General features: G+C 42.4%; 1 protein-coding gene across 3 annotated transcripts; it reads left to right on the plus strand.

Moving 5' to 3' along the window:
* Positions 1-170: 170 nt before the first annotated feature.
* Positions 171-14,720, plus strand: LOC106954698 (tripartite motif-containing protein 46-like). Of its 3 annotated transcripts, none has more exons than XM_015044398.1 (12): positions 171-611; positions 3,706-3,967; positions 4,045-4,234; positions 5,336-5,534; positions 6,313-6,459; positions 6,608-6,703; positions 7,084-7,337; positions 8,336-8,457; positions 8,566-8,904; positions 11,513-11,742; positions 12,390-12,457; positions 13,792-14,720. In XM_015044398.1, exons 1-12 carry the CDS (start codon positions 519-521, stop codon positions 14,240-14,242), a joined length of 2,451 nt encoding a protein of 816 aa, XP_014899884.1. In that variant the 5' UTR covers positions 171-518; the 3' UTR covers positions 14,243-14,720. The 3 variants fall into 3 exon arrangements, with proteins under 3 accessions (XP_014899884.1, XP_014899886.1, XP_014899885.1); XM_015044399.1 differs by lacking the exon at positions 171-611 and adding an exon at positions 998-1,272; XM_015044400.1 differs by lacking the exons at positions 12,390-12,457; positions 13,792-14,720 and having other exon boundaries at positions 10,898-11,521.
* The last annotated feature ends 1,250 nt before the right edge of the window (positions 14,721-15,970 follow it).

Below are 15,970 nucleotides of genomic sequence, written 5' to 3' on the forward strand. Positions count from 1 at the left end.
TTATTATTATTATTATTATTATTATTATTATTATTATTATTATTATTATTATTATTATTATTAACTAATAAGCAGAGAGCGTGAGACCCCAGAGCATTTCCTTTCTCTCTCCCAGTATTATCCAGCTCTCTCCCCGCTGTGTGCCTCGCCATTTGAAGGCATCTGGTGAGGGAGGGGTTGGGATGAGGGGCGGGATGTCTGGGTGAGGAATAAAGCTACAGGCATCTGCTAATACTCAGCGTGGATATATTACATTGGCAGTAAATATTTCTTCTTTTTTCCCCCCATCTAAACGCATCATGATGTGACGTTATGCCAACATGCTTATTTTTATCCGTGCGCATCTATTGAGAGAGAGAGAGACAGAGAGAGAAAAAAAATAACACGCAAGATTGGCTTTTCAGGAGGGATGATTAGCTGCTTCTTTTCACCGGATGAACAATTATAATTATTTGTAATCGTGTTTTTAACATGCACTATAAGATCTGCGGTCTGGATACGTGTCGAGTTGCATCCAGATGATGAAAGCAGGGGGCAGCTATTTTCTTCATGTGGCAGAGATGGATGTGAAAACAGCCTCATCAGCGATGGAAGCCTTGGCTCGGATCAGCGTGAGTATCTTAAGGTTGTATTTGGATTTGTCTCGAGATGTACATAGAAAATCAGTAAATTTTCTTTATGCTGATTGCTCGGTGAAAATTGCTTTAAAGGGACAGTGTTCGCGCACAGATTAGTATGAAACAGAGGATCAATACATTTTGGTTCCATCCAGCGATAATTGCGTTGTATGACTGGTGTGGATCAGATCGGAAAGTATTTTCAAAATTTGCACATTTCTAAACGTGAAATGGTGACTGAGACCACGCGCTTCTTTTTCTTTAATTTTTTTTTTTTTTTTTTTTTTTTTTTTTTTTTTTTGGTTGGGTTCCTTGGATGTTTGTTTCCATGGAGACGGGATGCAGGACTCCTGCTTGCTGCTGAGGGGGAAAAAACGGTGTGCAATGGAGGCATTTCCCCCCACCACCACCCTCGAAGCGGTCAGGTTCAGCAGCGGTGGCCAGAGCGAGCGATCTGAGAGTAGAAATAGAGCAGGCAGACCTGCACCTATGTGTGTGCACGGTGCCTTTTTTCACACCTCCTCTCTGGCGATGTAGCGCCTCAAACCCCTCCCCTCCTCTCCAAGAGCGACATCGCTCTCCTCATGCGGGGAGATACAGTGGCTATAAGCACGTATATAGTCCTGCCGTCATGGCGCCCAGATTCCAGGTGAAGGTAAGGATGCGCCTGCTTTAACGCCCTCACCAGCGGCAATGCGCACTGACCATTTTAAGAAGGAGGCAGAGAGGTCCCAGTTTGCAGTGGTTTCTGTAGTCTGCAGGAGAAAACACGGTAGTGGCCTGAAATGTGAATGCTGGAGGAGGTGACAGACAGGCCGGCGCTGACATTGGAGAATGGCAAAAAAAAAAAAAAGAAAAAAAAAAAGGTGGACTGAAGGATAAAGTTGGTGATTCCACATTCTTTTCTGGCTCCAACAGTGTGCTAGCTTAGATTTATTTGCAGGTGCAAAGGCTAATTCAGTTTTAGCCAATACATCTGCAGCTCTATTATTTTATATCTAGAAAGATGCAGGTTTCATCAGTCCGCATGCTACCGGTTTTTGTTGCCCTGCCATATTCTGCATGGCCTCCTGTGGCCACTTCTGTGTGCCGAGATGAGCTGCCCTGCTTTCTTTCCTCCATCACATCATACAGCAGTGACAAAATTACCAAATTCCCCTGTGCAGCACATTCAGGCAGTCTCGTCCTCTGCTTGAAGTTAATTCATGGTGAGTGAGATGGCTGCAGCGGACCCGCAACAGTTTTGCTTTCAGGTTGAGGGTGTGTGTCAAGGGCATCTGCTGAAGCATGTCAGAGAGAGACATGTAGTAAGATGTCACAGTGCCCCGCAAACACAACCTGTTCATAAGGTTGGACCACAACGATGAAGAGAAGTCACTCCATCTGAGTCTGAGATGGAGACTCAGACAGGGGGTTCCGCCTCAGACAGATAAAGACCCCGAGATGCTACCCAGGGGATTGCTAAAAGCCCTAATGGATGCAACGATGAAGAGTGAGGTAGGAGGGGATGAGGGATGAATGGATAGGGAAAATTGGGATGATGGAGACGGAGGTTGGGATGATGCCAATAGGGACAAAGGGAGTATAGGGGATGAAAGGTCAGTATCGTTTCGTTTATCATTTATCATTTATCATGATAAGAATTTTTATTTATGGTTGTCACGATAAATTTCTATTAATTACATTTAAAAACCCCAAAAACTGTAGTTTTGCTATTTTTCCCCTCACTTTTTTCAATAAAAGCATCAATAAATACCAATAAATGTGCAAATACAGTTACTGTGTGAAGCTTAGTGATACAAATCACACTTCTTTATGTGACTAGTGTATTACAAATGGTATATTTTTCAAGAGCAGGATTTGTGTTTGTGTGGCTACAATTTCTGTGACATTTACCCCAGATAGAAACAATGTGACGGCGAGGAGGGGGAGTTGTGACGAAGGCAGGTAGGGAGGAGGGATTGACGTGGGATGAAGATGGAGATAGTGATGAGAGATTAGAGATGATGAAGGACTTAAGGATAAGAAGTGAGGGATGGAGGATGAAGGAGGTAGTGGAAGTTTAGGGCTAAAGGATGAGGAATGACAGAAGGAGAAAGTGATGAGGAAAGTAAGACATGGTAGTAAACAGGCTGAGTGGATGAGGGAAGGATTGCATATGAATAATGAAGGAAGAAAGGTAGTTATGAAGGAGATAACAGGTGATGGGTCAGGAACAAGCATGACAAGTGGGAGACGAATGAAATATGTAGAGATGAGGGAAGTAGAGATAAGAATGGAAGAAGGCAGGGATGAGGGGTGGAGGACAAAATAGGAAAGGAGGAGGGGAAAGGGAGTTAGGTCTCAACACAGCTGGCGCTTTACATGGGTCACGGCTAAACGTTAGCGATTGGGTAAAATTTAAAACCTCTAGAGAGTCCACAGTTCCAGGAAGAAATTGTTTCTCAATACCTGCGAGCCCAAACTCTCCATAAGAAGCGAAGAGTAGAACATGGGTTTGGTTTTTCCAGCTGTTAACACATTTATTGCATTTTTTGTCAAATTGATGTGCTTCAGCTGACCTGCGTTGCCACTCGTCAGCTCTAAACGTGAGTGTTGGTTCGAGGATAAAATAAAATCCATTCTATCCTGCATCGTGCATTATGGCAGCACGTGCATTATGGCAGCACGTTGCTGCCATAATGCACGATGCAGTTCACACTTGTTTGCATTTTAGTCTCACATCTTAGTTCTGCTGGTATAATTAATGCACCACATTTACATGCATAGTACAATAAAGATGAGGTTAATTTCATAGAATTATAAAGCATATTCTGAAGTTGGTCAAGCGGCTCTTGTCCATGCAGGATACTGTTATATAAGAAATGCAAAGGCTGAATATTTAATATTTGATCTTTATCTATAATTAACATGATTAGCGCCCAGTGGCAGCTGTCTGGGACAGTTTTATTCCTTATCCTCAGTAATTCCTGGTTACATCTTAATGAAAACATTTTCAGCTAAAGCCTGTTCCCTAATATTTTTGCATTTCCACGCTTCTCATTTCGTCTTCAGATAATTAAATGTCCCGTAACTTTTCTCCCTGCAGTCCAACATGAAGAGTCTGGAGCACGAGCTGCATTGTCCTGTGTGTAAGGAGATCGTCAAGCAGCCCGTGGTTCTGCCATGCCAGCACAGCGTCTGCCTGATGTGTGCCTCAGAGGTCCTGGTGGCCAATGGCTACCCACCCCCAGAACTCCCCCCGGAGCCCAACTCTCCGGCCTCCACGCCCAACACGCGCTCTCCTCGTCAGGCACGCCGGCCCACTCCCAAACACGAGCAGCGGCCCATTGACCGAGTGCTGCGATCAGGTACAGAGAGTGTACTCTACTTGTTTTCATTTCCTGTTTTGGCTTAAATTTAACTGGTCTTCTGGATTTGGCTTGAGGCCCCCATCCACCTTCACCATCCATGCCTCGCTCTCCCGGACACGGGACGTATCCAGGGCGACGGCGTAAGGAGGGCCCTCCTCTGGTGATGATGTTCCCCTGCGTCCCCTGCGGCCGGGATGTCGAGCTGGGCGAGAAGGGCCTGATTGACTGTCTCCGCAACCTCACATTGGAGCGCATTGTGGAGAGGTAATTATCACAATTACAGAGTCTGGAAAAGTTCAAAAACTAGAAAAAATAATAATAATTTGAAAGCTGTGAAAAGTTGGCTAAAAATATGATTAAGGAGTGATGCTGTGTGCTAATAAACCAAGGAGGTGTGGGATCACGTCCAGATCTGATTATTCAGCTGCAGCTGAACTGTGAAAAAATCTTGCACATTGTGCACTACAACATACTGTACAGTGGCTACATTTAATGACTGTTTTTCCACAGTCTAGCAGCTTACAGTTCACTTTCCCCAGTATTTGTTGCTGCTTGTGACATTCTTTGTTCCAACACTTAATTTTTTACAGCCAATGAACAGTCTGATTTAATTAATTTATTTTTTAATAAAAATTACATAATTTAACTCAGTTGACCTACACAATAAAGAGAGGCCAACATCATCCTTGAAAAGGGGACTTATGATCTAAAATTCACATTTAACACATTTTGTACTTTGATTTGTGTCTTTACTGCTTCTGAAAACAGCCCAGGCGCTTCAAAAACACCCAGGCATTTTTTAGAAATAAGTTAATGTTTTTTGGTGTCTGGAAAATGAGTCGTTTCAAAAACCTCCAGCCAGCACTGCACGTCACCTAGCAACCTCAGCAGAGTTCCACCCGTCACCTAGCAACCCGAGCGGAACTTGAACACATTTCAAGTTCCGCTGGTGGAAAAGACAAGGGCTTTGTTGGTACTTTACCATCCAGTAAACACTTGCTGCATTGTTGTTAGTTGTGCAGGAGCCTCAGCTTCTGCTTTTCAAAAATGTACGGTTGTAAAATTGTACATCTGTTTGCAGCCATTTTCAACTGCAAGTATAAATGTTGAGTTTGGGGGAGAGGGGGGGGGGCTGCAGGGTTCAGTTGGATTTAAAGTGATAACAGGCCCCTAAACATCTCATTCTGAAAGGAGATCTAGAACTAACCAGATTGAAATCTCATTATCTAAGAATAATTTTGTGTAAAAAATTTAATAAACATGATTTGTAAAGCTCATAGATCTATCCTAACCTGTTCCAGGAAGCATCATAGGTCACCTTTAATAAATAATTTCTTAATTGCTTATTTTGTACTCTTGCACCAGGTACAGACACACAGTGAGCCTGGGGAGTGTCGCCGTGATGTGCCAGTTCTGTAAGCCTCCTCAAACTCTGGAGGCCACCAAGGGCTGTGCTGACTGCCGCTCAAATTTCTGCAACGAGTGTTTCAAGCTCTATCACCCATGGGGAACGCCCCGAGCACAACACGAGCACATCCAGCCGACACTCAATTTCAGACCAAAGGTTAGACACTCCTGACCTCCATCCATTTCGTTCATCCCTTCTCTCCATCCGTTTTGCTTTACTTCCCACAGCATGATACGGCCATCACTATGTTTCACTGTACAGCGATATGATTGCTCCAGAGTTGGTACTATCAGGATTACTGCTCTCTTTAGCCTTTATCCTTGTAGGACAGAAATGTCGTACATTTTAGTTTTCAGGTAATGGATTGAATAGAGTTCGATTGAGTTTAGATGCTGAGAGCTTGTAATTCAGTTTTAAAAGTCAAACCTACTTTGAATTCTTACTCAACATGTTTAGTGTGTTCACTGGTCTTGCATGCAACACTTTTCAAATCTGCATTTGTAAAAATACATATTTCTGCAATGCTTTATGTTGATGCATCACATGCAATTCCTAACAGAACATTGAAATTTGGTTTTACAACTTGACAAAACTTTAAGATGAATATAAAATTTGCAAAGCACTATCTATCATATTTAAACTGCATAAAGGCCTTTGATCCCTATTATTTACAATCTATAAAGGCATATAACACACAGTCCCTATTTTATTATTTGCTAAAGGCAAATTTCTGTTAAAAATCTGCCTATTTTCCCATTAAATGCCTTATTTTGTGAATTGCAGGCTGAATCACTTATCAGTAACAAGCAGAATCTTTAAAAATATTAAGTAAAATAAGAAAGAAAGTCGTAACATTTGACGTTGCATGTCGTTTTTGATGATATGGTATTCTAAACATGCATTAGTTCAGGTCTGTTTGTGTTCTTTTGCTCAGGTTCTGACCTGCACGGAGCACGACCAGGAGAAGCTGCAGTTTTACTGCAGGTCCTGCCAGCGGCTGCTCTGCCCGCTCTGCAAACTGCGGCGCATCCACACTGGACACAAAATCCTACCAGTGGCACAAGCTTACCAAGCTCTTAAGGTTTTATACAAATATGCACTGCTTTGTTCGATTGCACCTTTTCGTCATATTTCACTTCTGATGAGAAAAACGTTCTCCTGATTTTGTAAAGTGGTCTTGATTAATACATGGAAAGTACTGGATTTAAAAAAAATGTTTATGTTTACAGGAGAAGATAACTAAAGAGATGAACTTCATCCTGTCCAGCCAGGACACAGTTCTGGCTCAGATCACTCAGCTGGAGAGCGCCATCACTCAGACTGAGGTGATGAAAACACTTAGCAGTTAAATCCCCAAAACATCCTAAAGCAGCTGTGTGTTTCTTTCATCTTGAGACATAATAGTTTACTTTTGAGGGCTACAGATAGTTTGACATCAGTTATCATTAAATCGACTGAAAAAAGTATCAAATGTCTCAGACACACCTTTGGCTACTTTTGTGCTTTTAAGCAATTTTCATATATTTTTCAAGCATCAAATCAGTTACTTTGCTTTTAAACACCAGTGATCACATGTTTGTATTTCCCAGCAGGGGTGTTACATTCCCTGCATTGCATCCAGTCTTTTTAAAATTTTAACCTGATTATATTTGAACCCGTGGAGCCACCGTAGCTCTGTGAACTCCTCTCTGGTTTGTACAACCAGGTGAACAGCGTGTCGGCCAGAGAGCAGCTGGCCCAGAGCATCAGGGACCTGACGGCGGCTCTCGCCGAGCGTCACGCCTCGCTCACCCAGGCCCTGGAGGCGGCGCGGCAGAAACGCGGCGAGGCGCTGTCTGCTCAGGTGGCGGAGCGACGCGGCCTGATGGAACATGCGGGGCTCATGGCTTTCACCCAGGAGCTGCTGAAAGAGACGGACCAGCCCTGCTTCGTGCAGGCCGCTCGCCAAACACACAACAGGTTTTCTCTTTTGTTTAGCTCTGGTGTCACTCTTTGAATCTCAGAAGGGCTAAAGGAACATCTCTAAATTATCTGGATTGGGGTGAAAATGATTACTCTAATTGATCAAGACAGCTGTCCAGGTTGTCATGAATAGATCACAGCAGGTTTGGCTAAAGACCAAATCATGCAATGCCAGAAAATTAACTGAAACCTAACAGATGCATCTCAGACTCCACAGATCTCTGCCAGCATGTTAAATGTTTCAGTGTGAGTCGGAACAGGTGGGGAAAAACTAAAGTTGTGTTTGGCTTATTTTGAAGGGATGTCAGGAGAAACACTTATCCGACCAAAATTACATCTGAATGAACCAAACGGCTTCTGGAACAAGGCCTTTTGGGCAGATGAGACTAAAACAAAGACATTTTACCTTAATACTGAGAGAAAACCAAATGGCTAAGTGCTAACTGGTGATGTTTTTAATCTGATTTTGGTACAGACTAACATTTATTAATGTTAAAATCCCTTAATTTTAACATTATTAGTATCAGAATTCACAACTAAACGGGTTTGCTTAGATCATTGCAGCTGCATGATTGATTAAATCTCACTGCTGCTGTTGGTGATGTGATTCCTCTTTAAACAAGCCACAGACGTTTACTGCTAAGAAAAACAATCTCCAAATCCGCATTAATCTCTAAATCTAAATGATGCATAATATTTATGTAATCTAAGGTTGAGTCATATCTTCTTATAAGCATTGCTCAGTGGTTTAATGACCCACAAGACAATGTTTGGGTAGTTTGTCTTCTGCAGAAAAGAATGAGTTTGACGTGTTCAGAGAACTAATGAGGTGTTATTTTTGGCTCTGTCCAACAGATTTGTTAGGAGTAATAAAAACGTAGAATAGCAGTGGTCTTGTCTTTTATTCAGCCCATTTAATCCTTCCTATTGAAAACATTGTGTAAACACTTTTCCTCCTCTTACGTTGTTTTTCTTTTGCTTTTGAATGGAACCAGGTTGAGCAAAGCAATCGAGAATCTCCAGCATTTCACTTTGGCTGCTGATCCGTCCTTCAGACACTTCCAGCTGGATGTTTCCAAAGAGCTCAAACTCCTGACAGAGCTTAACTTCATCCAAGGTAAGGAAGAGAGTGGTGATGCATGGATATGAAGATAAAAGAAACCAAAATAAAGACAAATTGAGGGAATACAAACAAAAGTAAACACTGAACACGCTCTTGTTTCAGCTCCTCTGGCTCCCGTCATCGACACCCAGCGCTCTCTGGCTTACGACCAGCTCTTCCTGTGCTGGCGGCTGCCTCAGGAGTCGGCGCCCGCCTGGCATTTTTCCGTGGAGTATCGCCGCCGAGGCGTGGTGCCCGGAGGAGCTTCGAGGGGTGGGATCAGAGGAGGCCTGGCTGCCGCCAGGTGGGGCTGGCAGCGGCTGGATGAAGTGAGCGGAACCAGCGCCGTGATCGACAGGCTGGAGATGGACAGTGTGTACGTCCTGCGCGTGAGGGGCTGCAACAAGGCGGGCTACGGGGAGTACAGCGAGGAGGTGTACCTGCACACCCCACCTGCACCAGGTGGGGGAACGCTCATGTCAGCGCCTCTTACTGGCTTTTCCTGTAGAGACGTTCGTGAAAAATGGGTGGACACCAAACAATTTATGAAATTACAAAGTGCAAAAACACAAAATCTTACCAAGTATTATTGGTCAAGTTTCTACTGCAAATATCTTAGTACAACTGACATAACTTACAAGTAACTTTTCAGCAAGATATAAAAGCTTGCTTTAAATCATTAATTCTGTAATATTGATGAAAAATACTAATTTTAGGTGAAATAATCTACCAGTGAAAAAATACATGTGTCTTATTCCACTGGTAGATTACATCAAGAACTTTTTCATCAATATTAAGAAATTATTGACTTAAAACAAGCTCCTATATCGTGTTGAAAAGTTACTTCTAAGTCAGTTTTACTTCAAGTGTACTAGGATATTTGCAGTAGAAACTTGACCAAAAATACTTGGTAAGATTTTGTGTCTTTGCAGAGCCCGAAATTAAACCCACATTATGAATCATGCAAAATTTGAACAGGCCGCTCAAAAAATTTGAACATGTTGGAAAATGTTATTCGTTAAAGGTTAATTGCTGAGGAATCTGGCTGTCCACAAATTGCTGTTTCCAAGCAAATCAATGAAAAGTTGAGTGGAGGGAAAAAGTAAGGTTGAAAAAGCAGCGTTAGGAGATTTTTGAGTCAAAACCCATTCCAGAGTCATTTTCCTCGATCCTCGTTTTAAACCAGAAGCATCAAATCTGGGATAAAGAATTGGACTATCACTCAGCGGTCCAAAGTATTCTTAGTAGATAAAACTCAATTTTTGGAGATGCTTTTCAGCAGGCCAACAAAAGGAGTATGAAACTCCTTTTTTTTGTCTGAATTGTTTGTGTTTTGGGTTTTCATGAACTGTAAATCATATTCATGCATAATAACTCTCAAAGGTGAAAGAGTTTGCTATTTGAAAACTGCAGTAAATAAATTTTAAATGATATTCTAACTTTCCGAGCTGCACCTTAACTCTTTGGCCACTGATGTTATTCGATGTTTGACTTTGCCAAGAGTTTGGCTGGTTCATAGTCTGTTTCTCTCATTTCTTTTGTAGCCCAGCAAACTGATTGATGGGTCTAGTGGTTCACCAAACAGAGACAAAATGAAATGCAGTGAAACAGGCAGCACAAGGATAGATAATGCTCTACAAACAGAGACTGACACCCAGTGAAGGGCGCAGCTTAAAGGTTTCTTGTATCCACACACAGAGGCATGTACTGCCTGCCACAACTAGTTCTGGTTTTCTTTATCTTTGATTTCTCTGCAGATAAACTTCATTAAAAGCTATGATTCAATCCTGATTTTAAATGTTCAAATATTACTTAAAAGAAAATCTACTTTGTAATTTAACAGCTTGAAATCGGGCCTCTGTCTCTCTAAAAAAAAAAAAAAAAAATTCTGCTCTTTCTGAAACTCTGAGATGGAGTTTCAGAAAGAGCAGGTAAAAACAACATTTTTACCAGCCCTGCACTGAGAAGTAGCTCGTATATTGAGCTTAACAGATGTGCAGTTCCAGTAGCCGTGTGCTAATTGCTGCTGGCTAGTCTGAAAGCGCTCAGTCGGGGAGTCGCTGCTCCGTGAGGCGAAAGAAGTAAAGCTTGAAAACTGCAGCTCCAAGGAGGAGCAACGCCTCTGAGGTGGCGCTGCGTCCACCCAGGTCTTTTGCACATTTGAATGGTTGCCATGAAGATTAAATAATCATGAAAGAATCCAGGCAACACTCTAAGTACGTATTTGACAAAGGAATAACATTATAACATGATGCAAACCTCAAAAAACTTCATTTTACATAACACTGCCCCTCTAAATAGGCACAGTCGTAAAAGTAGTAAAATCTGAAATACAAAAAAAACTAAATGAGTCTTTTCTTTTTCCATTTCCACCTTTTTTCTGCAACAGTCTTCTCACTACCGACACATCCTCACTGTCTTGCTCTTTATTCCCTCACTTATTTCCATTTCACAGCTTTGTACTTGTCATCTTGAGCTGTGCTACTTCCACGCTGCCCGGCCTACATGCCTCCCACAGAACGTAAGAAGTGCATTCATCCCTGTCCCTCCTCTCTGCACCCCTATGTCATCCTCTGTTACAAGACCATCCCATTTTAGCTCCCAAACCAAGATCTGTCCGAGCGCTGATGAGTTTTGCACTTTGTTAAGACATGGGGCTTAACAAAATGGATCGGCTTCAGATCCGGGGCTTTGTAAGGGTCGATTTGTGTGCCTGGTGAATTCCCTATTCCCCCCGTTGGCTGTTTCCCCTTCCTGCTATCCTATCAACAACCAGGCTTCCTTCTGTAAGAGCTGTGTGGTGATAACTGCTGTTTATTTGGCTCCCTGAGTCATCGGTGTAAAGATCAATGTGTTTTTCTCTTGCAGTGCTGATGGGAGGAGGTGCATGTCTGCTCTTTTCTTCTTGATGCTTTCTGGCAGTAAATCTGCACAACTTTCCTTCTGTTATCTCCCAAACTTCTTCTGTCACTCTGCTCCTAAATCTGACGTTCCTTCTCGTCTTCTCTCATAACTCTCGGTCTGATCTCTCCGTATCTTCCTCCTCTCTCTGCCTTCTCCTCTCTATCAGTGCTTAATTTCTACCTTGACTCTCGTTGGGGTCTCCATGCTGACCGACTGGTGGTCAGCAAAGAGCAGCGTGGGGCTCGAAGCGTCCCCGGTCTCTCCCTGCTGCAGGCCGCCGACCACGCGCTCACGTCCTGCCACCTCACGTCGGACCTCCTGGTGGGGGACGTTGCCATTACACAAGGAAGACACTACTGGGCATGCTCAGTGGAGCCTGGATCCTACCTTGTAAAGGCAGGTTCATTCTAGTTGCACCACATGGAGACATTGTATAAACTTAAACAATTGTTGATTCCCTTTATTTATACTGTAGCCTAAACAACAATTACCATTGAACCACATGTTAGGTTGAACTATTGTCAGTTCTCTCTAACAGGATTTCATTCAGGGTCTTTTAAATTAAACTGCAACAAACTGTTGTAGTAATATTGTGGCATTTTATGCTATTTTAAGTATTTTCTTTGTGTTTTGTTGAAGTGAAGTTCTCAAAAAAAGACATTAAAGGCAGATGTTGTTCAGTTAAAACCAAAAATGTTGAGCTTAGGGTAATTGGTACATATTGAAAAATAAGGAAAACTGCAGGATTTGATATATTTTTAAGGGTCATGCAAATACATTAGATCTTATAAATCCATCCATCTAATTTTCACATCCAGTTATCTGTATCTAATTTGTCCTTCCTATCTTATTTGATTCGAGTGAATTAAATAAACAAAACAACAGCAATTTTCTACTGTAGAAGAAAAACGATTTGGAAGGGAGTTCAGAAATTATTTTTAGATTCTGGATCGTTTCTGAAAAAAAAAAACCGCTGTTTCAGCTTCTCGTTGAATACAAGAGGCCTCACTTCTCGTTTGCTGCGTCTTGTTTTTGCTGAGCAGGTTGGAGTCGGGTTGGAGTCCAAACTGCAGGAGTGGTTTCACCTCCCACAGGACATGGCCAGTCCTCGGTGAGTTCAGCAAACACACACACTCCAGACTGTGAAACACAGCGGTGGCAGCATCATGCTGCGGATTCTGAGGGACAGGAAAAGCTGGTCGGTAGGAAGAAACTCAGATGGAATGGAGAGGCTGAGAACATTGACCAGTCTGAGCTGGAGCCATTTTGCAGAGAAAATATAGAAATATCAGTCTGTAGATAGAGACGCTATAGAAGAGTTGGTTCAAGAAAATATCATGTTAGATTGACGGAATAAAAAAAAGCTTGTTCTGCAAATAAAATTGGAAACTACATATTTCTTTCCTTTTTGACATTTATGCCCTGTTTGGTCTCCTAGTGGACTTCTTATAGCATATATCATGCAGGAGTTGCTAATCTTTACAATCCAAAAAGCCACTTTTGCCCTCAGTCCAACTAAAAACATACAAAACCCTTTTTGACTAATTTACTCATTTGTTGTTCGTTTTGCTCATTTAACCCCATGTTTCCAGTGAGTCTGGCAGCATCACAGTTGATAATAGAGGTGAAATTCATAAGTTAATTTCCTGTTTATGGTGTGAGGACTGTCTGTGAGATGACAAAGCTACAAAAACAGCCATTTTACATATTTGCACAAGGCAGAGACTGTATTTAAACGAGAGCATTTCCTTTGTTTGTCAGAGAATGTTTTGACAGACAAACTGTGAAACTCGTTGCATTTTCTCCTAAAGGCAAGTAGACAAAGATCTGAAAGAGACTCTAACTCTTGTGATTTCTAGCTCGTTAATTTTTCCAACACCTTTTAATATCAAATGCACTTAGGCTATACATGAGGTTACCTTTCTTCATGACTCATTAAATAAAAGAACAATAAAAAAAAAAAACATTTCGTCTTGGACTTAAAACTATCAGATACTTTGGCATGAATTGAAAAATGCTCAGAATAAAACACTTCAATTAACTGCTCAAATCCTGCAGTTTCAGAAAAGACGAGTGAGGCAAAGTTCCTCCATGTCAACGCCAAACACTCCAGTGACCACAAAGGCTTGATGGCGGTTGGTGCTGCCAAAGGTCGCAACATCAGTTTGGTTGAGTTTAAGGTCAAGTTTACTCGTACAGCACATTCCAGCAGCAAGGCAGCTCAAAGTGCTCTACACCATAAAAACATAATACAGTAACTGGAGCAGGCAGTAAACACTAAATTTTGTCAAACGCCATCGTCAAAATAAACAAGCGAATGTGCTGATCAGTGTTCCAGTTGATCAACACCTGGCGGGTCAGTTCAGGGGCAGCTGGTTTTCCACGTCACTGCAGGTTTGGTTGCAGACACAGAAATATTCATCACTGCGTTTGTTTTTAACCAAGCTACGACCCAGACAGCGGCCATGACAGCGGAGCAGAGGACGCGCTGGACTCTGCGCCGCCCTTCTGCTTCCTCACCATGGGCATGGGCAAGATATACCTGCCCCAGCACAGCTACCACCACCACCACAACAACCACGGGGGCAACAATCGAGACCCGCTCACCAACAACAACGTCCCCACGGGCCTCACCTACCCGCTGCCTCCTCGACTCGGCGTGTGCCTTGACTTTGAGAAAGGGCGTGTCACGTTCTACGACGCCCACTCCCTGCGGCCCCTGTGGGAGGGCCACGTCGACTGCTCCGGCCCCGTCTGCCCTGCGTTCTGCTTCATCGGCGGAGGCGCCCTGCAGCTGCAGGAGCTGGTGGCCAACCGCAACGCAGACCAGACGCCGGTCAGGAGGGTGACCATCCAGCCCCGCGTCACCAATTTAAACAACAACAACAACAACTGATCCCCGATCTGCCGGTAATCTGGAATGTATTTGGCAAGTATTTACTCAGCTGCAGCAAAAAGGTAGACATCTCAGCGATTTCTTTGTTTTGTATTCCATTTTATTTAAGAAAAACAAGATGTTTCTATAGCAACAAATATGCAATGTAATTATGTTTCTTACATTTTGTTACATGCGGTTTTGCAACAGTTATTGCTTAAGTGGTGTCTGGTAAATCCAGCACTCAGTATGTAATTATATATATTTAGTGCTTGCACTTGTAGCCAGGCTATGTTGCATTTACAGCTATAAAGCTTATGTAAAAAAATAAAAGAAGAAGAAAAAGCGTAACACAGTTTTCTCTATAATGTATATGCTTTTGTTATGTATGTCTTTAATGTTTGCCTTTCTTTCATGTACAGTACCCTCCTCACTTACTGCCACCTCTGGGAAGGATGAATGAAACGCCTTCAAATATTTCTTAAGCAGAAATTCAGAGGAAAATTCAACCTTTAATTTGAGTCAAATCATCCTTAACAAACTCATCATTGGCCCAATTATTGGTAATCAATACTTTGTACAACAACCTTTTGGTAATTGGGTGGCATTGAAAAGAGGTTAGAGCACATGTGTCAAACTCAAGGCCCGTGGGCCACATGTGGCCCACCATGTCATTTTATGTGGCCGGCCCCAGCATTTTATAGGCCGATGATTTACTTAAAATAGGTTCTGAGCACAAATTGACTGCAAACTACATCTCCCACAATGCATTCTGATTTTTACCAGCCAACATTACTGCTTCTCGCCACTAGAGAGCAGCAGAGTCACCTCAAGCTGCTTATTGATTTTCCCAGCGAATAAAACTGAGACATCGACAAGCTAACATCAAAATGTCCGAGAAAAGAAAAATCGATTTACAAGTAAGACTGTGAATGAAGATGTGTGTGAGTTGGTGTCAGGGCGGCAGGTCACGCTAGACGTTATCTTGACCGACAACATAAAAAAAAAAAAATCGGTCATGTACTATTTTTATCCGTGAAATTACAATCATATTAACATCGGCTATTTAGTCGCATTTTATGCGGTTTAGTTAATATTCACCGTGAATCCAGATCCCATCACAAATTAAGCAGATAAATGTATCTACATTTTCTCATAGTGACAAAAACCACTGACTGGCCCCAATAACTTATAATAAATTAAGCGACTTCACTTAAATTAGCATCACTTCACCCGCTGGGGTCTGAACGCACTTCCTCCTAGTTCAAATCTGCAGAAAAATCTGCGCTAATTAATCAGTCAGTTGGATCTGTCTGATCCAAACAGATCAACTGAACTCTGAGTGTTTTACCCTGTGCGGTCCGGGGTGCGCTTCTACCAGGATTATTTATTTATTTTTGCGTGGTTTCGCTTCTCCGAAACGGACAGATGTTACGTCTGCAGCTCCTCCAGAGCGCCGCTCTCCTGGGTAACGTGAACCCAGAAGGCTCCATTTGTTAAATCCGCTGGATGAGTTACTTCCAGCGGTTTCTAAGTCTTCTCAGTCCGCAGTGGTTGAGCAGCGGACTGCGCATGTTACAGTCTAATTAACTTCTACATCGTCATTTATTTCCTCCAGATAAACTACCGGCTCCTCAAATGGATTAACACAACCAGGGGCGCAACTACATATTATTCAGGTGGTGCAAAAACAAATGAACCATTTTTAATTTTGAAGTGTTGATTTTATTTTTGAACCCTTATTTATTG

The sequence above is a fragment of the Poecilia latipinna genome, unplaced genomic scaffold, assembly GCF_001443285.1.
Source record: "Poecilia latipinna isolate Pla-1442-1.1 unplaced genomic scaffold, P_latipinna-1.0 Scaffold673, whole genome shotgun sequence".
Lineage (NCBI taxonomy): Eukaryota > Metazoa > Chordata > Actinopteri > Cyprinodontiformes > Poeciliidae > Poecilia > Poecilia latipinna.

Coding starts and splice junctions, on each gene's coding strand:
- LOC106954698 (XM_015044398.1), top strand. CDS start 519: ATGATGAAAGCAGGGGGCAGCTATTTTCTTCATGTGGCAGAGATGGAT. Junction 612..3,705: donor AAGCCTTGGCTCGGATCAGC/GTGAGTATCTTA, acceptor TTCTCCCTGCAG/TCCAACATGAAGAGTCTGGA. Junction 8,458..8,565: donor AGAGCTTAACTTCATCCAAG/GTAAGGAAGAGA, acceptor CTCTTGTTTCAG/CTCCTCTGGCTCCCGTCATC.